This window comes from Myotis brandtii, unplaced genomic scaffold (assembly GCF_000412655.1).
Source record: "Myotis brandtii unplaced genomic scaffold, ASM41265v1 scaffold250, whole genome shotgun sequence".
NCBI classification, from domain to species: domain Eukaryota; kingdom Metazoa; phylum Chordata; class Mammalia; order Chiroptera; family Vespertilionidae; genus Myotis; species Myotis brandtii.
This window is the reverse complement of record NW_005359478.1, coordinates 3,511,733-3,536,617: the sequence shown is the minus strand read 5'-3', so window position 1 is coordinate 3,536,617 and position 24,885 is coordinate 3,511,733. Positions and strand designations below refer to the sequence as shown.

General features: G+C 48.1%; 1 protein-coding gene across 7 annotated transcripts in view; it reads left to right on the top strand.

Moving 5' to 3' along the window:
• Window positions 1-4,071: 4,071 nt before the first annotated feature.
• Window positions 4,072-24,885, top strand: part of SCYL3 (SCY1-like, kinase-like 3) — a 38,367-nt gene continuing 17,553 nt past the window's right edge. For 5 of the 7 annotated variants that reach the window (XM_014540873.1, XM_005867634.2, XM_014540875.1 and 2 more), the window contains exons 1-10: window positions 4,072-4,282; window positions 6,284-6,469; window positions 10,831-10,944; window positions 12,861-12,917; window positions 14,247-14,349; window positions 15,522-15,627; window positions 17,544-17,621; window positions 19,095-19,234; window positions 20,820-21,004; window positions 23,838-24,009. In XM_014540873.1, the coding sequence (XP_014396359.1) occupies window positions 4,118-4,282; window positions 6,284-6,469; window positions 10,831-10,944; window positions 12,861-12,917; window positions 14,247-14,349; window positions 15,522-15,627; window positions 17,544-17,621; window positions 19,095-19,234; window positions 20,820-21,004; window positions 23,838-24,009 (1,306 nt within the window). In that variant the 5' untranslated portion in view covers window positions 4,072-4,117. The remainder of the gene's footprint in view (window positions 4,283-6,283; window positions 6,470-10,830; window positions 10,945-12,860; window positions 12,918-14,246; window positions 14,350-15,521; window positions 15,628-17,543; window positions 17,622-19,094; window positions 19,235-20,819; window positions 21,005-23,837; window positions 24,010-24,885) is intronic. The other 2 variants (XM_014540874.1, XM_014540877.1) reach the window with 2 other exon arrangements.

Here is a 24,885-nt window from a genome sequence, read left to right as displayed (position 1 = left end):
GGGACCCCGTCTCCACTCCGGGTCCCGAGGCCCGGTGCCGCCTGTCTGTGCGTCGTGCTCTGTGTTTAGAATAAAGATGAAACGTTTGTAGGAAACCACGTGCACCTTCAGAGTCGCCCCGAATTCCGGAATCCCTGGCACCGCCGTTCTTAGGACCCACGAGCAGCCCCGCCGCGTCTCCTCTCTCGGCTGAAGTCAGGCCCCGTGATGGGTCCATCGAGGCTTCGTTTGTATCGGGGGCCCCTGGCAGGTCACCCCGAGCTCCAGGCGGGGACATGCACCTGAAACAGAGCGGAGCAGAGGACCCCAAGGCACGTTGTCACCAGATGGCAAAACGCCGGCCCTGACGGCTGACCTTGGCGCTCACAGCGCAGGCCGTTCATTATGGTCATTATGTTCATTATCCCGGGCTCTCGCCGGCCGGGACCGGGAGCCCACACGTCCGGGCTGATCGTGGGAAGCGCAGGGGGAGCTGTTCCCCGGGGGATGCGGGTCTCTTGGTTGGAGTTGCCCGGTGACCCAGACCAGAGCTTTGGGATCCACAGGTGGCCCAGGAACTTGGGGTGCCGCCCAGGAAAGCCAAGGGATGGAGGACGGTGGGCTGACGCGTTTCTCAGGACAAGACTGCGGTGCATCTTCAGGTCAGAAGCAGCCTCCGTGATAAAACTCTGAAATGTGTCGTTGAGGAGGAGATGGTAGAGTCTGCAAAGCACTCGTGCGCATAGCACAGGGTCAGGGCGGCCTTCTCTGCCTTCCCGTGGCATATTTTAAAGCTAAAAGAGTTTGTCTTTTCCCCCTCACGCCTCAGAACAAGAAAGAACATTTTAGAAACCCAGGTGTTACTGTGTAACTGCCTTACCTTGCAGTACGTCCATATGAACCCAATTAAGAATTACAGTTTCTAAAGCGCTGCTGATAGCAACAGCTTTAGTCTGCCTTAGGATACAATTGTGTGAAGTTAAGGATCGCTGACTTTAAGACATTCTCAAATTGCAGTCAACAGCACATCTTATTTCCCCCTAATGAAGTTTGCCCTGGGCACAGGGTAGGACCCTTCCGTCAGCATTAATCATGTGTTTCAGAAATGGTGTCTTTCTCTCAAGAAAGGGAGTCATTCCCTTTTAGCTTTTAAGTGATATTTCTTAGGGCTGAGACCCAAAATGTTCACTGCTAAGAAAAATCACCAATTTTAACCTCTTGCTAAAGTGTTTGTGACGCGACGCTGTTAATTATCTCATAGGAGAATTCCTGATACTGAATCAAAGGTGAATAGATGTTGCAAGGCCCAGTATTGCCACAAGGAAGCACCTGCTGTTTGGAAATGACTAAGTAATCACTCAGCCAGAGCAGGGCCTGGGTCCTGGTGGCCCCCTTATCTGCTGTGGGGATTCATGTGAAAACTAAGTAAACAGCATGAGGCAGGTTTTCATTTTCTTGTTGATTTTTCAGGAAGCCTTTGTGGCTAAAGGAGTTAGGCCAGCTTCAGGGAGACACTTCAGAGGAACACTTCTCGAACTCATTGCTCTAGTCCGACTGGTTTTGCAGACCAGACGGGAGTTGTTAGAGAAGAGAGAGGAGCGGAGTTCTGCTTATGAAACAGCAACTGGTTCCAAAGAACACAGACCCCTCAGCTCCCGGCGTGTACCTGAGGCTCCCTGCATGAGGCGGGGCGGGGGATGGATGTAGAGTTTGGGGGGAGTAATGTGCCCCGTAAGTGCCACTAAGCTCCCCTCCTGATGCCCCCAGGCTTCCTCTGTGCCTGCCAGGTGTCTGCCTCCAGTGGCTTTGGCTTGCCGTAGCCGACTACTTCATGGCACCCTTTTTACCTGCTGATGGACAAAATACCTTTTGTTCATTCAGATTCCTGGGGAGACAGCCAGACCACGGGCCCCAGGGATGGCTGATGTGTAGAGACGGCCCTTCCTGCTGAGTAGACACGCGACCCATTAACTGTCCAAGAAGAAGAGAGCAAGATCCAAGTGCTACCCTTGACCCTCCCTACTTAGCCGGGTGGGAGTTTTGTCACCGGCTGGGCAGGCACTGCACCTTCTCTGGAATAAGAATTAACATGGTTGCTTTTCTCCTTGATCCTACATACACATTTCTCATCCCCATAGAAAGGGGAATGTTGCATGTAGTTCTTTTAATACTATTTTGTGTTTTTAACTCTCCTCTTCTTAAGAAAGGTGCATTGCTAGGTGGGCAGGAACTCAGTGGAATTTGATACAAAGCTGATATCCATCTTTTTTTTTTTTAATTCTCACCCGATATGTTTTTTTTACTGATTTTAGAGAGGGAGAAATATCGATATGAGAGAGAAACATTGATTGGTTGCCTTCCATATGTGCCCAGACTGGGAATTGAACCTCAACCTTTTGGTGTATGGGACAATGCTCCAATCAACGGAGCCACCGGCCAGGGCCTAGCTTCCTTTTTATCTCCAGAAGGTCCTTGGATTTTGGAAGACTTCCGTTTTGGCTAGCCGTGGCCCTTGTCCATGTGTTCCTTGTACAGTGGTGCACGTGTGTCTCAGACATGTGTCTGGAGTAGCATGACTCGGATAACAGAAGGCGTGTGGGTCTTCAAGTAGAGGGATTGTGTGTAATGATTATTTGGTTTATATTTAGCCAAAGGAAGCAGATTTTAAACTAAAATTTTAAAGGTCTACATAGAGTGTTTGGCCATGTTATCTGTTTGCCAGAATTAGTAAGAACTCTTTATTTTTTAAATTATGGTAAAGCCAGAACTGAAGTCTGCCACTTATTTTTCAGACATGTTCTCTGGCCTATACAGGCATTAATCAATTTTTTTTGAGCCAACACTAAAACAGGGACATTTCCCCATAAATATGCTGGCTCTTGCCTCCTCCTGATCAAGGGCACAACCTGGCAACTCTGGGCCTCAGTCCTGGCTGGCACTCAGTGAGGGCGCAGGGCTGTCCCACAGCAGGTCCTGTGCCCGCACCAGACCCTGTGCTGCTGGACTGCTGGGCATCGCCTGTTGTGACCTTGTGAGCTGTGTCTCTGTTGTAAAGACAGGTCTGGACGGGCAGGTCCACTGTGCATGTCTGCGTGCGTGTGCATCACCGTGATCTGACACCCTCGGCATAGCTCTGCTCACACTTCAGCGTGTTTTCCGTATGCACATTAGATAGGGACAGGCAGACAGTATAAGTTTCTTTTTAAGTCACCTTTACTGAAGTATAATTGACACACAATAAACTGGACATATTTAAAGGGTACGATTTTACAGGTTTTGACATTTGTAGTCACCCATCACCATGTTCATTATAATCAAGGTAATGTATCCATTCCCCCCAAAGTTTCCTTATACCCCTTTGCCATCCTGTCCCCTCCGGGTCCCTCTGACTGGGCCCCCACACCAGGAAACCACGGGTCTGTTTGTGTCATTAAGAGCAGTTTGCATTTTCTGGAATCTCGTGTGTGCGCATGGGGGTGGGGTTAGCATTTGAGATGATAAGTTTACACTTTCCCCTTATTACTCAGCACAGCACTGAAGAGCAGAGGGACTGCCCTTTTTCTTCTGTTTGTTGTCGTTTGTATTCAGTGCCCTGTCTGTTTCCTGTCCCCGTTCTCCCCTGGGGTTTTACTTGGTCTAAATGAGCTCCCCACTTGTTAACGTGTTTTCATCACTGTTAGAAATAGTCTCCAGTTTGTATTGTTTCCTTTATAATTGCAAGTTATTTTAGATATAGAGAAGTTTTAGTACTACAGTTTTGCAACCCTTTTCCCTGTGAGGCGGGTGTGGGAGTGGGTTAGGGACGTGAGTGACCCTAGTCTGTGTTTGGTTGCCCGTCACCCACCCTGAACGTCAGGTGTGCGTGCTGGGGGTTGGCGGCAGTTGCTTCACGAACTGTTCAGTTCAAATGCACTTTTTAGAGCTGTCAGCTGTTCACTGGCAGCATCGCTGGGACCGTGCCGAGCCTTTACCGTTTCACTGTCAGGTGGCCTAGGTTATTGTAGAAACTGGCAGGTTGGCAAGGCTGCGCCTGGATCCTTGGCTCATGTTGCAGAGACTTGAGGTTTGACCCTGTTCTCTGTTTCCTTTCAGGTCCGTGGCTTTGGGGAGGGGCTGCACGTGGCCCCCCGCCCCAGGGATGGGAGCGGAGAGCAGCGCTCTGAAGAGCTGTGCGCTGAAGGGGCCCCCGGTCACACTACCCTCAGGACTAGCCGTGTTCCCCGCCGAGCTGCAGGATGGCAGAGTCGCGTCGGTGTTTGTGTACAAGAGAGAAAACGAAGACAAAGTCAACAAGGCTGCCAAGGTACGCAGTGTGGTCTCTTAATAGTTAGTACTTTTTTTTTAGAGAGAGGAAGGGAGAGGGATAGATAAAAACATCGATGAGAGAGGAGGTCATCAATTGGCTGCCTCCTGTACTGCCCCCACTGGGGATCAAGCCCGCAACCCAGGCATATGCCCTAATCAGGGATGGAACCAGCAATCTCTTGGTTCCTGGGTCGATGCTCAACCGCTGAGCCACACCAGCCGGGCAATAGTTAGTACTTTTTCTATGAAAAATATAAAATGAATAAAGGCCAAGGGAGGTGGGTCATATTCATGGCCTTTAAAAACATAGCTGTCCTTACTTCATGGGACTGTCCCCAACTTGCATAACATGGTCAAGGACCACAGCGATAGTCAAAAGTTCCAGAAAGCTCAGTGTGGTGGCGTCCCATATCAGATTGTACTTTGTAGTGAGAAGGTTGGGAGGGGACTTCATGAACTCTTCACGGTGTAAGGTGGAGAGTTCACCTAGCTCAGCTCACGTGCTCTAAGTATTGACAGCCTTTCAGTAGTGCAGTGACCGCGGGCCTGGAAATAATGTTTTAGGGACTGCTATTTTCTCTTTTCCTGAGGTATCGCAATGCAGCGGGCATTTTAAAGACAGTGTTCATTATCCTGTCTCAGATTTGCATCTTAGGAAGAATATTTCTCCCTGAAATTTCATGCTCTGTAGTTTATGGTGTTATATTTCTTTAATAGGATGAAATGATGGCTTTCTCCCTGTCTAAAACCGGCAAGTGAACTCACACTATAGTTAAGAACTACTGCTCTGTGTAATTTAAAGTGAAGTAAGTCCGAGGTAGAAGGGTAATAAAAAGTTAAGCCCAAAGGCTTGAGTTAATCTCTGTATACCTGAGTCATAACTTATTCCTGAAACATGGGCCTGGTTTCTCATCAAGGCTGGATCTCACTCAGCCTGGATAAGGATGCATCTGACCAGTCACTAGTCCTGCTCCTGCTGGGCAGTGAGGTCCTTCCTTACTCAGAGCCCAGCACCTGGACAGCAGGTGGTGGGCCGGGTGGCAGGAACTTCGGGACCAGTGCTTTCAAGGCACTGTCATTAGTCACAGGCACCTTCCTCCCCCAGGACCAGCACTGTTTCTCTCTCCAGTTGGCGCCCGTTAGGAGCCTGTCCGAGTCACATTCAGCAAGGGCACCTTGTGCTCCCTCTGTTCTCTGGAGCAGACGCTAGAATTAAGAAATGTTCCTGTTTGAGTGCTGTGAGCCTTTCCCATGAGTCTGTGTGCAGAATTTATGCATAATTGTGCCAGGGGTGTCCCAAACAGGGTTCTTGCTCAGGATCAGGCAATGAGCGTTTTCTTCCTTCGGTAAAAAAACAAGGAGCCACTTTGGACCTAGAATTTTGGTGGGCATGCAGGGTTCAAAATAAACAGAAACGAAAATGAAATTTATTTTTTCACTTATTAACCAGGTGAACATTTATCGACTGTGTTTCTAGGCCAGCACTGAACCAAATAGCATTCCTCTGGCATACTGTTCTGCCTGGAGCCCGAGAAGAATAAAAGATGGTGCATAAAACCAACAGAAAATAATTAGACCCTAAGACAGAAAAGCAAAATGAAGAATTTTCTTTGGAGGCAAAAGTGAAGGAAACTCACCCCTTGGGTCTTCTCCCCAGAGTTGACTCCCCTCTAGTCTGCACGCTTCCCTTTACTTGTCAGCGTCAGGTGGTTGCTTTGGGCACTTTCCAGTTCAGAGCAGTAATTCTCAGGAGGTCTGGGCTGTCGGGCTCACACTGCACAATAGCACTAGACGTCCCTGAAGTGTTATTTAAATGTTGGTAAAGGCGATAAAGTCACAGCAAGTCCGAGATTCTCCTTTGCCTTATTTGACATATGGGGGGAGGGAGGGAGCTGAAAAGGAGTTTGAATGCAAGTTTCTGTCTCCTAACTTTCCTGTGTCCTGTATGAATGTAGGTTTGAGTCGTTAACCTCAGACTCTTCTGTTTGTACTTTTAAAGCACCTGAAGACACTCCGGCACCCCTGCTTGCTGAGATTCTTATCTTGCACGGTGGAGGCAGATGGCATTCATCTGGTCACTGAGCGAGTGCAGCCTCTGGAAGTGGCCTTAGAAACACTGTCCTCCCCTGAGGTCTGTGCCGGGATCTACGACATCCTGCTGGCTCTGATCTTCCTTCACGACAGAGTGAGTGGCCTGAACACAGCAGCTGGGGGGTGAATGGTAAATTATGCTGCACATAGAAGTAATAAGTTCCTGTTGCATGGAATTAAGCAGTTAGTGACAGACTATTTCAGTTTACTAGTCTCCCCCAGTTCTGGGTAAGTCTTTATCTACAGACTTAGATAAATAAGGCTGCAGCTGTTATTTATTAATAAAATCAAAACAAAAGTTTAACATCAGGCCTGTGGACCAAAGTTCCTCTTCATTTTCAGCAGTTTTATTCCATTTTCAATTTTGAAAAGAAATGATAATTTCTCAAACACTTGGAGGCTGAATAGCATATTATTAAACAACGATTGGATTACCAAAGAGATCAAAGAAGAAATTAAAAACATCCTGAAAACACAACAATCCAAAATCTATACACAGTGAAGAAAACAGTCCTGAGAGGTAAGTTCATAGCTCTACAGGCCTACCTCAAAAAACAAGAAAAAAAAAAAATGGTAATAAAGAGAGCAACAAGAAAAGCCCAGAGTGAGCAGAAGGAAGGAAATAATAAAGATCAGAGTGGAAATAAACAACATAGAGACCAAAAGAACAATACAAAAGTCAATGAAACTAAGAGCTGGTTCTTTGAAAGGATAAACAAGATTGATGAACCTCTAGCCAGGCTCACCAAGAAACAAAGAGAGAGGACCCAAATAAAATCAGAAATGAAAGAGGTGAAGTAACAGCCGACCCCACAGAAATACGAAGAATCATAAAAAAATACTATGAGCAATTCTATTCCAACAATCTGGTCAACCTAGAAGAAATGTGACCTTATTCCTAGAAAAATACGACCTTCCAAAACTCAACCAGGAGGAATCAAAAAATCTGAATAGGCTCATATCTATGGAGGATATTGAAGCAGTAATCAAAAAACTTCCAACAAACAAAAGCCCTGGACCAGACAGCTTCACAGCGGAGTTTTATCAAACATTCAGAAGGAATAAAAACCTATCCTTCTCAGACTATTTCAAAAAATTCAAGAGGAAGGCACACTTCCAAGTGGGAATAGAGGGACCATACCTCAACATAATAAAAGCCTTATATGACAAACCTACAGCCAACATCATACTCAATGGGCAAAAATTAAAACTATTTCCCCTAAGAACAGGAACAAGACAGGGATGCCCACTTTCACCACTCATGTTCAACATAGTACTGGAGGTGCTAGCCATAGTGATCAGACAAGAAGAAGAAATAAAAGGCATCCAAATTGGAAAAGAAGAAGTAAAATTGTCATTCGCAGATGATATGATATTGTACATAGAAAACCCTGAGGACTTCATCAAAAAACTACTAGAAATAATAAATGAATACGGCAATGTAGCAGGATACAAAATTAATACCCAGAAATCTATGGCTTTTTATATACCAATAATGAACTCACAGAAAGAGAAACTAAAAAAACAATCCTGTGTACCACTGCAAAAAAAAAAGTAAGATACCTGGGAATAAATTTAACCAAGAAGGTAAAGGACCTGTACTCAGAAAATTATAGGATGCTGAGAAAAGAGCGGAAGACATAAACAAATGGAAGACTTTAACCTAAGATGGGAAATCATAAAAATCCTAGAAGAAGCCATAGGCAGCAAAATAGCAGACATTTGTTGTAGCAATATCTTTATTGATACAGCTTTAGGACAATGAAAACTAAAGAGAAAATAAACAAATGGGACTACATCAAAATAAAAAGCTTCTGCACAGCAAAAGAAACCATCAACAAAACAACAGGAAAGCCCACTGCATGGGAGAACATATTTGCCAATGTTATCACGGATAAGGGTTTAATCTCCAACATTTACAGGGAACTCATACAACTTAACAAAAGGAAGATAAACAGTCCAATCAAAAAATGGCCAAAGGATCTAAATAGACACTTTTCGAAGAGGACATTCAGAAAGCCAAGAGACATATGAAAACATGCTCAAAGTCACTAATCATCCGAGAGATGCAAATCAAAACAACGATGAGGTACCATCTCACACCTGCCAGAATGACTATCATCAACGAATCAACAAGCGACGAGTGCTGGAGAGGATGCAGAGAAAAAGGAACCCTCGTGCACTGCTGGTGGGAATGCAGACTGGTGCAGCCACTATGGAAAACAGTATGGCGTTTCCTCAAAAAATTAAAAATGAAACTTCCATTTGACCCAGGAATCCCACTTCTAAGAATATATCCCAAGAAAACAAACACCAATCAGAAAGAATATAGGTACCCCAGTGTTCATAGCAGCACAATTTACAATAGCTAAGATTTGGAAACAGCCTAAGTGCCCATCAGCAGATGAGTGGATTAAAAAACTTTGGTACATCTACACAATGGAATATTATGCTGCTATAAAAAAGAAAGAACTCTTCCCATTTGCAACAGCATGGATGGACCTGCAAAGCATTATGCCAAGCGAAATAAGCCAGTCAGAGAAAGATAAATATCACATGATCTCACTCATTTGTGGAATATAATGAACAACATAAACTGATGAACAAAAATAGATCCAGAGACACAGAAGCATCAAACAGACCATCAAACCTTAGAGGGAAGGCAGGGGAAGGTGGCGGGCGGGGGGTAAGAGATCAACCAAAGGACTTGTATGCATGCATATGAGCATAACCAATGGACACAAATAGTAGGGGGGTGAGGGCATGTGCTGGGGGGTGGGGGTGGCCGAGGAGAGTACAATGGGGGAAAAAGGAGACTATATAATACTGTAAACAATAAAGAATTTTAAAAAAATAAAAATAAAAAAGCAATAATTTCTTAGAGGCAGAGTTTTACACATCTCTTCCCATTGGAGTAGGTTGTACCAGTGAGAGAGACTGTGGGGACGTTTTCAGTTCGGGAATAAAGTGGCCGCTCCTGGGTCACTGCTGGGCCGTGTCTAGACGGGTTAGAGTTACTGTTGCTTAGTGGAGTTTACACACTGACATGGTAGGACCAGCCCCCAAGATTAATAACACCAGTCACAGGTTAGAAACACTTGCATTTAACTCATCTTAATGTTCGTTTTTAAATTTTTTCTTGTTAATGGGAGACTGAGTCTCCAAATATCACTTTGGGTTTATCTTCTCTTAAAAGTGTGTCTGAGGTTCACATAGAGGAATTACTCATGCTTCGCTGTGGAGGGATACGCCCTTTGATGGAGGAGTGTGTGCACGTGGTGAAGAGTTTGACTAGTGTAGTGAGCGTAAGGTAAAGTCAGCCTCGCCCTCCTTAAATGCAATGTCCTATTTCATCCTTGGCGCTCAGGCTTTAGTCCGGGAAGTCTGTACGGGTAAAGCGAACCTCTGTGTGCTGGTTCTCCTTCATTTTTTCTTAAATGGAAACATACCATTCACACTATTCTAAATCTTCCTTTAAAATATATGTACCTTGCGCCTGGCCAGTGTGGCTCGGTGGTTGAGCATTGATCGACCTATGAAACAGGAGGTCACAGTTCGATTCCCGGTCAGGGCACATGCCCAGGTTGCAGGCTCGATCCCCAGAGTGGGGCATGAAGGAGGCAGCCAATCAATGATTCTCTTTCATCACTGATATTTCTATCTCTCCCTCTCCCTTCCTCTCTGAAACCAATAAAAATATATGCTCAATAATAATAAAATAAAATATATATACCTTGGAGTGTTTTATATAGAAGTAGGTACATATTTGCTCTACTCGGTAAAATATTTAAAAAGTACTTGTGACTGGAATGATTTCTGGTTTGGAAAAGAAACCTTTACTTCATCCCTTTTCTCAGGTTCTTCCTCCCTCTCACGTGTTTGTCTGCCCTGCTTGTCTAGTGTTGACTCTGGCTCTGCTGTGCTCTGTGGTATTTCTAGTCATTCAGAGTATCTCGTTCCTCCTCTTCAGGCAGGATTTTTTCATGCTTACTGGGCTAGGACTTAAGGTGACATGGGTCTGGGTTCCTGATAGAATGTGGGCGAGAGAGAATTGAGAGATGAAAACAGGAACCTGTGGGAGACAAGAAACTTGATGTTTAAAGGCATCGGAGGCAAACGCACAGGATATGAAGACGGGGATTCGGGTTTAGGGACGTGCATCTCCTGACGCCGTGGGAACGGGGGGTGGTATCTGAGCAGTAGCCTCGGTGTCTTATTAACCTGCCAGGCTGGGGGGGAAGGGGTAACAGAAGCCCTTCCCTGGCGTCTCCCCTTCCCCTGACTTCCGTGCTGAACAGGCTCCTTCGGCCTCTCATGCCCAAAGTCAGACTTCCACTTAGGATGCCACAAGAGGAAGACTGGCCAGGCCTTTTTCTTGGTGATTAGTATTTAGTTTTTTTAAATTTCTACTTCAGAAATTGGAGTGCCAGTCTTCTTCCTGTTCCTCTTTTCCAGGGCCACCTAACGCATAACAACGTCTGCTTGTCCTCTGTGTTTGTGAGTGAAGATGGGCACTGGAAGCTGGGAGGGATGGAGACAGTCTGCCGAGTCCCCCAGGCCACCCCGGAGGTAAGCGGTGACAGCGCGGTGTCAGATGGAGAGCGGTCTGTGTGGTCCCCGCAGGGACCTCCTTCAGTGTGGGGCGATCTTAGGTTTGGAGACGTGACGTTTTTGTCAGTGCTCGTGTCCTAGAATTGTGGGAGTTTATTCTTACGAGGCCACTGGCGTCATTTATTCTTTTCTCCTCATTTTGTAGCTGAGGAGTCTGAGGCTGAGAGGTATAATGGCTTAGTCAGATTTTCAGTTTTATGTCCCTCCTCTCTGCTCCTGAAGTTAATGATTCCACGTCATGTTGAACGTTGAACTGACCCGCGTGAGTCTGTCTTGGCCGGCGTGACAGTGTCTACACTTATCTTTACAGCTCCTCCCGGATGGTGCTGGCACATACTACATACAGCCTGTTCGAGGCACAATCATCGAGGTTGTCCCAAGTCACACATTATGTCCTAGGAGCTGGAATCAGGGCCTGTGCATCCGAAACCTCCCTCCCCCAGCCCCCCACGGCCTTGTGGCTGCCTGTGGCACGTCGTATAATTTTGTCCAACACAGATCTTCTTTCCAACGTCCCTCCTAGGCTGCCAAACCTCTTTTGTGTCTTCTTTCTTGTTTTCACCATGCTGCATGTTGCCATGAGACTCACTCTTTCTGAGAAAAGAAAACCCACCTGTCGTAATATCCCCACTGAAGCCTTGCCACCCCCTCACCTCTACCCACCGTCCCCTCCGTGCGGCGTCCGCAGGGGCCTCACCCAGTCCGCACCTTCGTGGGCTCTCACTCATTCAGGTGCCATTTCACCACAAGGACACTCCTCTGATTATCATTCTTGCCCGTTGATCACTTCCTCCCAGACTTCACCTTATGTCTCGTTAGTACTCAGCATGTAGTGCCTTCGGGGACAGATTCCAGACTCTTCCCCCAGCCGCCCTCGGGCTCCATCGGCGGCTCACATTCCCTTGCTGAGTCCCACCCTGAGTGGTCTCCCGTGTGCGGCGCCCTCCTCTCTGGCTATGGCGCTGTTGCTGGGCACCCCCTTGCCGTGGGCTCTCTGGGAGATGTGAGGCGCCACAGCGTAAGACAGTTCAGTGTCCTCTGGGAACCCCTCCCCAGTGTCCCTCCCCAACATGAGTCCCTCTGTGCTTCGTGGCCCTCTGCATGTGTTACTGAGACTAGTTCACGTTCTAGGATGAGCGCACCTGCAGGGGGCAGCGAGCTGATTGCATTCAGTTTCTATTCCTCGTGCCCTGAATGGTGGGAGGGACTTACAAACTCTTGAAAAATAATCTTTATGTCAGTGAAAGAATGTACTGTTCTGTGATTTTGGTTTTCTCTTGATAAGATCCTCAACTTTTTAAAAAATATATTTGTATTGATTTCAGAGAGCGGGGGAGAGGGAGGGAGAGATAGAAACATCAATGATGAGAGAGAATCATTGACTGGCTGCCTCCTGCAGGCCCCACACTGGGGGTTGAGCCCGCAACCTGGGCATGTGCCCTGACCAGGAATCAAACTGTGACCTCCTGGTTCATAGGCCGATGCTCAACCACTGAGCCACGCTGGCCAGGCAAGATCCTCAACTTTTATAGCTCACGTGGCAGCGAACTTTACAACTGACTTGATGCAGTGAGAAGATGGGTGACAGATCCCCCTGCTGGGGAGCCTCTCACTGCTTTATGTCCGTGCAGGAGGGAGAAGGTTCTGGGTGTGTTTCCATGTGGGACGGCAAGGGTGTCTGTTAGACCAGCTGAAGGGGGACGATGGAACTGACATTTTTTCAGTTAGGAAGTTGAATGTGTGTATTTGATGGGTGTCGGTGTTGGACGGTGTCATGGCTACTGTTTCCGTTGCTCGTGGCTTTTGTCGCTTGATGTCAGATTGGTTCACCAAACATCCACATGAATCCCTCTCTGTACTTTATTTCTGTCTAGTTTCTGCGGAGCATTCAGTCAGTGAGAGACCCGGCTTGTATCCCTCCTGAAGAGACGGTAAGATGCTACATGCCCTTGTGTAGCTGAGTGTGACACTTCACAACAGCCCTTCTCCACCCACCCCTTCCTTTGCTGAATTACTGAGGCCGAAATTCCTGTGGCCTCGAAGGCTTCTGAGGGTATCTCATTACCAGCAGACAGCCTTTTCTTGACACTCAGCTGACATTTTGGTCCTACAGACACTGGTGACATTGCTTAAAGATGGAGGGACCTCACTGATATGTGAAATCCGAAGAACAAAATAAACAAACAAAATAGAAACAGACTCATAGATACAAAAAACAGACTGACGGTTGCAGGTTGCCAGAGGGGAGGGGTGGGGCCTGGGTGGAAACGGTGAAGGGATGAAGAAGTACACATTGGTAGTTGCAGTATAGTCACGGGAAGTCAAGTACAGCAGGGGATACAGTCAGTGGTATTGCGGTAACGATGTATGTGCCAGGCGGGTACTAGCAATATCAGGAATCACTGAAGTATGTGATTGTCTAACCATTGTGCTGTACACCTGACAGTAATACAGAATAATGTGGAATATAAACTGTAATTTTTAAAAAAGAGGGGCCTCAGTTTGGACAAGATAACTTGGCCCATCTGGCCATCACTTAGGAATCCGAGATGCAGACAAGAGTGATCATTGCATCTGTGTGCTGGTAAAGAAAACTATACTTACCTGTGAAGTCTAAGCAGTTGCTCTCTAGACTGTTCTTATGACCACTGTAAACAAATATTGATCCCCAAAGCACATCTGCAGGTGCTTTACAGGAAATGCAAACCCAACTAGAAAAACAAACTTAAATAGAAACCTAAGACTTGAAAAAAATCGGGGTTATCCAAATCAGTATTATGTGTTCTTCTGATGATAGGTGGGTTTTAAATCAATTTAAGGGCTCTAACTAGCCGGGGGGAGGTGGGGGATAGAAAATATCATTGGGCATCTTAGGTAGGTAGCAATGTTTAGTACTGTTGTATAAAACTTTTTTTTCCATTACGTATTTATACGTATGTGTATACTGATAATAATCTATCATAATAAAAGCGTAATATGCTAATTAGACTGGATAGCCAAACGACCTTCCGGACGAAGCCAGGGCTACGAGGGCCAAGGCAAAGCCACTGTGGCTGCGAGGGCCGAGCTCCTTGCACGAATTTCGTGCATCAGGCCTCTAATAATATGTATTGTTTACTCTGGGTTGCTGTCAAACCTATTTTGAAAGCCACAGCCATTCAGAGCCTATAAACTGGAGTGTGGCAGCCTCTGGTTAGCTCTGAGTGTAGTAAATGCAAAACAAGGAGAGCAATGGTTTTAACGGCCTCCCCTGCTTCTAGGCTCCAGAATTCACGACTCTGCCAGAGTTGCACGGGCACGCACGGGACGCCTACGCCTTTGGGATGCTGGTGGAAAGGCTGCTCACGGACATGAAGGGACAGGGTGAGTTGGTATTTAACTGCTGCAGCCACAGAATAAGTGGGACCACCCCCAGCCTGCTCTGCGTGGACTCAGGCCTCCAGGCTTCCATGGCACTGAGGACCCTGTGCTTGCCAGTGGCCTGTGGGCAGATCTGAGCAGCAGAGGAGAGAAGCCAGCCCCAACAAGAACACAGTAAAAGAACCTCAGTAGGAAGCACCTTGAACTCCAGCTGTCAGGATCACGTTACTATCTTATTAACTGGTGTCGGTGGTGATGGTCTGACCTTTCACACCGGTTGGCGATTGCTGGTTTGAAGAGTTTGAAGCGGCCAGTGGGTGGTTACAGACTGTTATCTGTAACAATCAGATGAGCAGAGTACGGTTCAGAATCTCTAAGTCAGGCTCGACATGTTTTATCTTTATTCTTTCAGAATTCTTTTGAATTTTTTCATCTTGCTGTAACTTACTCATGACCTTTTCCCTTTGTTGCCCGATAAAGCCCAGACTACTGAACAAGCATTTTCCGGAGTCCTCTCGTGGCAGGCTCGGCAGCTGCGTCCCTGCCCTGCAGCCACTCCAGGCCTTCAGGGTCTGCCCGTTAGACCCCCCAGTGGCTTGTACCCCACTGCTGAGGCTTCATGCAGTCCTAGCCCAGCCTCTGCCGCCAGGCTGATGCCGCAACCTGGAGTCACAGGCACCGTCCGGTCGGCCCTAAACTGTCCCGGCCTCGGTACTCGCGAACGAAACCCTGAGGCCTTGGCAGGCACCCCTGTGGGGAGTGAATCCTGCCCTCCACGGTCAGGAATGGTGCCAGTATGTGCCGTCCGTGGGAGGATTGAAAATACCGTCATTCACGTAACTCCATGTTCTGTGGATGAGCCGCCCCAGTTGACAAGGCCTGCACACCTGCCCGTAGTACCTCCTTAGGCCCGAGCTGAGTCAGACAGTCAGGAATGAGGGGGCGAGGAGGGGAGGCACCTGGGGGTGGGCTCTTCTGTGGGTGGGGGTGGCAGGACAATTCCCTACACCTGCCAGGGAGTTTGGCTTAAGGGCTGGAAGCTGTTTCGCAACAGCCAGGGCTCTGTCTGTTTGGGTTTTACAGGTTGGTTCTTGCTCCTGTCAGTCTCCAGCTAGAGAGGCCCTGAGGAGGGAGAAGCCTTGGAAACTAACTCTCGCTCTGGATTTCCGTTTCAGCAGACGCTCTCCTCAGCTTCCGACAGGCCTTGCACTCAGCTCTGCTGAACCCCATCCCACAGCGTCGGCCAGCGCTCTGCACCTTACTGTCCCATGACTTCTTCAGGTGAGGGGCCCGTGGGACACCTGCCCGCTCCACGCCTGCCGTCCGCGCGTCCGCTCTCTGTGAACCAGGGGAGGTTGAGTTGTGTCCACTGGGGAGTAGGGAGGTCGGGTCACCTCTCCGGGTCCTGTTGTCAAAAGGCCGGGCCGAGGCATTTTAGCTGAATCCTTAGAGCAGTGGTTCTCAACCTTCTGGCCCTTTAATACAGTTCCTCATGTTGTGACCCAACCATAAAATTATTTTCGTTGCTACTTCATAACTGTCATGTTGCCACTGTTATGAATCGTCATGTAAATATATATGCAGGAAGCTGAATCCTTAGAGCAGTGGTTCTCAACCTTCTGGCCCTTTAATACAGTTCCTCATGTTGTGACCCAACCATAAAATTATTTTCGTTGCTACTTCATAACTGTCATGTTGCCACTGTTATGAATCGTCATGTAAATATCTGATATGCAGGATGGTCTTGGGCGACCCCTGGGAAAGGGTCGTTAGACCGCCAAAGGGGTCGCGACCCACAGGTTGAGAACCGCTGCCTTCGAGCATCTGGTGGGGAAGAAGCGAGGCTGCGGCCTGGGCTCAGTTGTAATTGAGAGAGTTAATGAGCGTGGCCGCACCTCCTGCCGCCACTGTGGTCGGTGAGTTTGCTGCTGAAATTTTCTTGTTGGGGCTGGAGAGGAGCTTACTTTTGTTCTGGCAAAGATTGTCTCTGTGTTTAGTAAGACGGGCTGGGGCTGGGGCAGTGGTGGGCTGAGGGACGGGCACAGGGAACACTGTCGCAGGCTCAGATGTTTCCGAGCCTCTCAAGGTTGGTTTGAGTTATGTGTCCTTCATTTCTTTATTTCCATGAACTGCTCAGGTTAATTTCCACGTTCATGACTTTTGTTAGCAAAGCCAACCCTGTGTCAGTTTCGAAACTAAAACTCCTCGCTTGCAGTCAGACCCGAGAGAAAAGGAGGCGAAGGGAAGCTGATGCTCCCCCAGGGAGCACTTCCCTGCAGGACAGGGTGGGAGCTGCTGTTACTCAGCCAGAGGGCAGTTTCCTTGTAGTTACTGGGTTTTGTCATTTGTTTCCAAGAAACTGTCCAAAGCTTTTCCCTTACAGGAGTGTTAGCCAAGGCATCGCCACGTCCTGCGGGTGATTCATAGTCATATTTTACTTACCCTGATGCAAAGGCCATCCTTCAGGGGACATAGGTTCCCGCGTCACTGTGCGTGTAACCGTTCTTTAGAACTCGCAATAGCAAGGGCAGCGGCAAGGGAGAAACCCACACCTGCTCCCTCCCAAAGCCGGGGCGGCGTCTCCCTCGGAGGCATTAGACTCCAGTTAGGACACCTGGGCTTTTTCTCTGCTGCTGAGCCCTGGGAAGCGGGTGAGGGTGAGCTGTGGAGCCCACGGCTGAGGCTGCCTGTGAAGCCTCGTCCCAGGCCCCATCCCCAGAGGACAGGACCGTGGGACGGACAGCAGTGGCCCTGAGAAACTGACCACTCCTCGCCCTCTTCCCTGCCTGGCTGGAAGAGTGACTTATTACGTCTACAGCAGCAGGAATAATAGGATTCCTGTGACTTGTAGAGAAAGCCCCTTCCCACCCCTTGTTCGTAGTTTTCGCTTCAGCACAGGCTTGAGAACCATTTTGTAATGAGAACCATTTCTCCCCAGTAGCTCATTTGACCACATCCCATGACAGCAATGGGGCATGGATACAGGTGTATCCTCCCATAGGTCTCTCTGATTCTCAATGTCAGGTTTCCTTGTTCCGTAGCATTTGTCTCATGAGCTGCTTAGTTGTAACGGAGCCTTTTAAATGGTACAGGAGCGTGTTCCTTGTTGAGTGTTATTACAGTGTCGCCTGGTTGTGCTTCAGTGTTTGACATGCCTTCTCTAATCTGTTCCGCATTTTTTTCTTCTTGGCATTTAGGAATGATTTTCTAGAAGTTGTGAATTTCTTGAAAAGTTTAACAATGAAGAGTGAAGAGGAAAAAACTGAATTCTTTAAGTAAGTTCAGAAAGATAACACTTAAAATTCAGTAACTCGGGCTAAGTCCATGAAATCCGTGGGTCACACATTTGGTCTGTTACCGAAGTTTATTGAGTGTTGCTCCGAGTTAGGCTTCCTGCTGGGCCCTGCATGCGTAGATCTGGTGAGGGAAGCAGGTGAGGGAACCGCTGCTTTAGACTGACCCGAGGTAGTGAAGGCAGTAAATGTGAGGCTTCGTGTACAAAGACACTGCGATAAGAAAGACCTAAAAGGTAAAATTGCAAGCTTTAGTGACCGTCACCAAGTGAATTGGGATCTGGGGCTGAGGACCTGGGAAATGCTGCGGGGATGGGCAGCGTGTCCGTGGGACTCTAGGGGAGATGTGCCTGGGCTCCTGCCGGTGGGTCTGAGCGCAGGAGAGAAGGTTTAAGGTGAAGAGCTGGAGATGACTGTTCGGGTTCATCAGCCTGAAGTTGGTGACACTCTCCCAGAGAAGGTGGGAGCAGGAAAAAGACAGTGGGTCCAAATTGTAGCCCCGGAGACCCAACCTCGTGAGGGGCTGGAAGGGAAGGGGTGGCTGACGAGTGAGACAAGGGACCGGTGGTCGCAGGAAACTCAGCAGGAAGGAAGGCTGGGCTTCCCGGGAGAGGAGCCGGTCCGGAGGTGGGGTCGGCAGGAAGGCACTGGCAGCTCCTCTCAGGAGCTGCTTCCCAGAGAGCCTGGCAGTGACCTCAGAAGTGAAGGCAAGGGGAGGAGGCAGGCGTTGGGTAAAACCTCCTGCGAAGTTGAGAGCAGGGAGCATGGAACCGCTGAGGAAGGGAATGGAGTTGAGGTGGCTGTTTCTAAGGCGGGAAGAGGAGGGGAGGGGCAGTTAAAGCTGCAGGCATGCCGGGGGCTGGGAGGGGAGGGAACTTGGGGTGGTGGCTGGGGGGTGGCCTTCAATAAGAGGAGACCCTCACCCTTTGGTACCTGGGAAGGCGGGAGGGATGAGTAGGAATGTGGAAAGTGGCCTATTTCCTAGTAAACTGGGAGGCAGGGTCCCAGGAGGCTGATGGGATAGTGGGGTCATATTAACGTTAATATCCAGTATCTGTGTCCTTCCTAAGGGCTTTTACATGTGCTGTTTTAATCTAATAAGTTCAGTAACAAAAGCCTGTGCTTTGTTTCCTGTGGGAAGTTTGGATACTCTAACATCCTCCATCTTTTACATCAGGGAAGCACCTTTTATTGACTCGAAAGCCCTGGCTAAGGGGGGGACGCTTCTGCTGTTGACGAGGGCAATGTGCTGGAACATTCCCTCGCTCGGCGTGGAGGTCTGAGTGCTGATGAGCTGGCCTTGCCTCTCGCCTGCATTCTTCTTCCTGCCTGAGACCGACCTAACTCACTCGGGAATGCATCAGTCCGATGGAGTGGGGACAGGCGCACGGTCGGAAGCGTGCGCGGCCGGCCCAGGGTGGCCCCGGTTCCCAGGCTTCTCTGCCCTGCCCGCAGGTTTCTGCTGGACAGACTCAGCTGCTTGTCGGAGGAGCTGATCGCCTCGCGGCTGGTGCCTCTGCTGCTGAATCAGCTGGTGTTTGCGGAGCCAGTGGCTGTGAAGAGTTTCCTCCCTCATCTGCTTGGCCCCAAAAAAGGTGAATTTTTTTCCAAACTGTTATTGGTCATTGAGGAATGTGGGGATTATTAGTCCGTATTTGAGCAGTGAGATTACCGCACGGCATCCTTAATGTTGCTTCTAGGAGTGGGGAGCAGTATTGGTCCCTGATCACTGACTCAGACCTGGGTCCCAGAGCCCACAGCATAGACATGGCGTCTCCTGGAGAGTCAGACCCTGTGGTCAGCAGGATATCACACACGCGTGCACACAGGACTAGCATATGGAAAGCACGTCTTCAGGGACTTGTGCATTTGCAGTGACTTCCCCAGAGCAAAGATGGAAAAGCCCTGAGATCACTTTACTTCTTGGGACTCCAGGTTTTTTCGGAATGTGAAATGAGCCTATTGCTTTGAAACTTTGTAACTTTATCAGCACTGTAGATGGCAACATATCAGAGAGTATAGCTTTAATATGACTAGAACTTTGAGTTGGGGAGAATCCTGCTTTTAGAATTTATTTTCTTAGTCTAAATCCAAGCAAACAGTGTTGCAGGTACTTAACTAGAGTTTCCTTATATTCTCCTTTGATGTCATTCCCTTAGCCATGAACTGTTGGCTAGAGCGCTTCGATCCATTACTCAGATCTTAGGTGGGGGTGTACTTCTGAGTCACCTGGGGAGCTTTTTAAGATTTTGTCTGTGCATGGTCCCCTGGTTCAGGGGTATTATACATATTTTAAAGGTTCCCACTTCCGCAACCACAACAGCTCTCCAGCACCAAGTCTGGTGGTTTTAACACCTTCAACAGATAGGATTGCAACAACAATATCAATCTAATGTAGTATATAAAATTCCTCACTGAGTAAGCATAAATGTATAGAGTTATTGATTCCGGATTCTACTAAAAGCTTTCTTTGTAGTACATTAAGAATGACACAGCCCTAGCTGGTTTGGCTCAGTGGATAGAGCGTCGGCCTGTGGACTGAAGGATCCCAGGTTCGATTCTGGTCAAGGGCATGTACCTCGGTTGCGGGCTCAATCCCCAGTAGGGGGCATGCAGGAGGCAGCCGACCAATGATTCTCTCTCATCAATGATGTTTCTCTCTCTCTCTCTCTCCCTCTCATTTCCTCTCTAAAATCAATAAAAATATTTTTTAAAAAAGAAAAAAAAGCCGTAACTGGTTTAGCTCAGTAAATAGAGCGTCGGCCTGCAGACTGAAAGGTCCCAGGTTCGATTCCAGTCAAGGGCATGTACCTTGGTTGCGGGCACATCCCCAGTAGGAGGTGTGCAAGAGGCAGCTGATCGATGTTTCTCTCTCATCGATGTTTCTAGCTCTCTATCTCTCTACCTTCCTCTCTGTAAAAAATCAATAATATATATTTTTTAAAAAAAAGAAAAAAAAATGACACAGTATGTTTAAAACACTTCCGTCAGATGGAGTGTATTTATAATTCAGCCTTAAGAGGAAATTCGGGTCTACAAAGCTGCCCTTTGGTTTGGGGCCTGAGGATTTAGCGAGTCCTGAGTGTGTCCGGTTCTCGGCTGAGTTTGTGAGTCATGCTTAGCACCCTTCACTGAAATGGCAGTTTATGTTTCATCCGTCCCACCTCTGCTCTGGGGTAGACGATGGGCCCGAAGAGACCCCGCGCCTGCTGTCCCCGGCCCTGTTCCGCTCTCGGGTGGTCCCCGTGCTGCTGCAGCTGTTCGAGGTGCACGAGGAGCACGTGCGCACGGTGCTGCTGTCTCACCTGGAGGCCTACGTGGAGCACTTCACTCCGGAGCAGCTGAGGACAGTCATCCTGCCGCAGGTCAGAGGCCGTCGGCGCCCGGGGATCCTGGAGCTGGGAGGCCAGGGCTTGGGCACCGCGGGTGCTGGTCAGCGAGGCTGAAGAAGGGGCTGTGGCTTTCAGAGGAGAGCACAGGAGGCCCTGAGGCAGCAATTAGGTTGAAATTAAAGCTGCGTGGTGATCCCATTCACAAAGGCCAGTCGGTTAAACTAATGGATTTGGTCTGAAGCTGAGAAAAACGATAATTGTTTGCTAATTCTTCGGGGAAGAAGAGCCAGCATCCTTGGTGCAATGCTTTGTGAACACAGACTGTTCATAACGAGTATAAAATAATGATAACTGAGTGGGACGGATGTTGAGATTCAGGGCTTTTCAGCCTCTTCCTCAGCCACCACGGAGCCTCGTTGGGATTTGCCCACTTGAAGGCTCAGGGCTTGTGGGTTTCCTGAGTGATGAACAAGTGACTGAAAATGGTGTGGCTTCTAACAGGAGACGCCTCTCGGTTCTGGAGGCAGAAGTGCAAACAGGTGTGGGCAGACCCGAGCTCCTGAAGTCTCCCAGCTTCCGTGGCTCCTCGGCCTTTCTTGGTGTTGACTGTGTCACTCCAACCTCTGCTTCCGTTGTCACGTGGCCTTTTTATAAGGACACCAGGCATTAGGTGTCGGGCCCACTCTAACCCAGTATGACTTCATTTTAAGGTCACATTCTGGGTGGACATGAATTTTTGGGTGACACTATTCAACTCAGTCTGCAGTTTTGTTGGTTTCCTTTGCTGTGCAAAAACTTTTATGTATTTTTTCTTTTGTTGCCTGTGCCCAAGGGGACATATCCCAAAAAATATTACCGAGAGCCAAGTCAGAGTTCACTGCCTGTTTTCTTCTAGGGGTTCTATGGTTTCAGGTCTTACATTTAAGTCGTTAATCCATTTTGAGTTTATTCTTGTGTGTGGAGTAAGGAGGTGATCTATTTTCATTTTTTTGTATGTATCTGCCCAGTTTTCCCAGTACCATTTATTGAAAGACTGTCCTTACCTCATTGAATATTCTTGCCTCATTTGTCATAGATTAATTGACCATATAGGCATGGGTTTATTTCTGGGCTGTTTTGTTCCATTGATCTATATGCCTGTTCTTATGCCAGTGCCAGGCTGTGTTGATTACTATGGGCTTGTAGTATAATTTGATATCCGAGAGTGTGATACCTCCAACTTTCTTTCTCATAGGGTCCTTTGTGAATCATATAAATTCTAGGATTATTTACGCAAGTTCTGTGAAAAGTGCCATTAGTATTTTGATAGGATTGCATTGAATCTGTGGATTACTTTGTTTAGTATGGAAATTTTAATCTTAATTTTCCTTACCCATGAGTTGTGGTTGTGGACCTTTGAGAGGTTTTATGCTAATTACAGAGGGAAAGGAGATGGGGGAGCTTAACGAGGGTAAGGAGGATAAATGGTGACGGAAGGAGACTTGACTTGAACACACAATACAATGTACAGATGATATGCACCTGAGACCTATATAATCTTATTGTCACCCCAGTGAATTCAGTAAACATTAAAAACGTCCACAGCACAGGCCAAGGCCAGTGGCTTATGAGAAACAGCCGCAGGAGGTTTGGGTCCGTGCAGAAGTTGGGTGGCTGGAGTCTCTCGGAATCAGCAGGGCGAGCCATGAGCCAGGTTGATGGCGACTGAGGCGTGGTGCCTGTGCCACAGGCTGAGCCGGGGGAGGGCTCAATGCAGGAGCAGTGGCACCTGCCAGGACCTCTGTCTTGGAGAAAGCTGCCTCTCCAGCCCTTGCCCTGAAGTCAGTGTCCCTGGCCCTTTTTGAGCTGCTGTTCCCCTGCTATAACGTAGGGTAAGCTGTTGTGAGGGGGGCTGAGCTCTGGTGCCAGCTGAATCCGCCTTTCAGGTGTGTTGTTGGTGGAGCTGTTTGGGTGGTGCTTGGTAAGCCAAGCCACCAGGTGTTTGTGCTGGAGCCTCTTGACCATGTGGGCCAAGGTCAGCCTCCGCGTGTGCCTGGCTTGGGGCCACCTGGTGGGAGCTACAAACTGATCTGCAATTGGTTGATGCTTGTGCAGTGAGACACTGTGCTGCGAACAGGCCACTGCCACTAATGCCAGGCCTGGGACCCTTTGGTGAGCACATGATTGGAGCTGAGGGCAGACGACCACTTGTGCCGGGCTCGTGGCCACTTGGTTGAAGCTGTGTTCCAAGTCAGCACTGGTTGCAGCTGATGCCAGGCGTGGGGCTTCTGATGTGAGCTACCGTGCAAGTTGAGGCCAGTCGCAGCCTGTGTCTAAGGCTTTGGGTAACGTAGCAACTGGTACAGGGCAGCCGAGGCCAGCCCCTGCTTGTTTGGTTTGTGGACCTAGAGATTTTAGGAAAGTCTGCAGTGTGAACTGACACGGGTCACGTGTGTGGAGGAGCTGCTGGAAGAGGTTCCCTGGGGCCGACTTGGGTGGAGTTTCAGGGCCTCATCAGGGAGGTGAAAGGTGTTAGCCAGGTTAATGAGACTCAGATTTGCCACATCCATAATTATAGGACTTCTGTTCAGCTAGTTGTCAGGTGGTCCTCAAGGGTGGTGGTTCTATAATTTAACTGTAACTTTGATGTGGTTATGGGAGGAGGCGAGCACAGCATTTTCCTGCCCACAGGTGGCCATTACACCTTACGTCGTTTTTAAATCCACTCTGTGCTGGATTGGGAGGGGGAAATGTTGGTCCTTAACCACAGATAGTATGCAAGCTACTGCCCCAGAACACGTGTCTAAGAAATGAAATTCATCTGAGCAAACACAGCCTGATTGCAGGCAGTGTGGTTGTCTGCACTCACTACCCTGTCTGCTCCTAGGTGTTACTGGGCCTGCGTGATACCAGCAGCTCCATGGTGGCGATCACGCTTCACAGCCTGGCTGTGCTGGTCTCCCTACTTGGACCAGAGGTGGTTGTGGGAGGACAGAGAACCAAGGTCTTCAAACGCACTGCCCCAAGTTTTACAAAAACTACTGACCTTTCCCCAGAAGGTAAGAATGATTTAAAAGGCCTCTTTATTGTGATGTATTATTAGACTTTTAACATTGTACAAATGATGCAGGTGGTTGTATGCAGTCATGACAGAGAAGTGTAAGGGAACAGCTGGTAATTCCCTTCCCAGCTCCTTCTGGGGACAGGAAACCAATTTTAATAGCTGAGTGGGCAGCCTCTCATCCCTTTCTCAAAAGCCACAAAAAGACAAATGTATATTTACACACACAGCTTTTTATTTTTTAAAATATACTAGTATTTTATTGATTTTTTTTTTTTAGAGAGGAAAGGAGAGGGATAGAGAGTTAGAAACATCGATGAGAGAGAAACGTCAATCAGCTGCCTCCTGCACACCTCCTACCAGGGATCAAGCCTGCAACCAAGATACATGCTCTTGACCAGAATCAAACCCAGGCCCTTTCAGTCCACAAGCCGATGCTCTATCCACTGAGCCAAACTGGTCAGGGCTACACACAGTTTTTTTTAATACATTTTTATTTCAGAGAGGAAAGGAGGGGAGAGATAGAAACATCAATGATGAGAAACAATCATTGATTGGCTGCCTCCTGCACGCCCCCTACTGGGAATTGAGCCTGCAACCTGGGCATGTGCTTTTGACCGGAAGTGAACACGGGACTCGAGTCCACAGGCCAATGCTCTACGCCCTGAGTCAAACCAGCGAGGGCTTCACACAATTTTTTTAAACGATGAGAAAATACTGTCCACAATTGTACAGCTTGTTTTTTGTTGTTTTGTGTGGTTTTTTTTCATGTAGCAATTTATGAGGGACCAGCCTCCAGGTCAGCATAAACTCGAGCTCATCTTCATGAAAGCTGCTTTATATTCCATTGAGTGTAATTCACTCAGTGATTTCC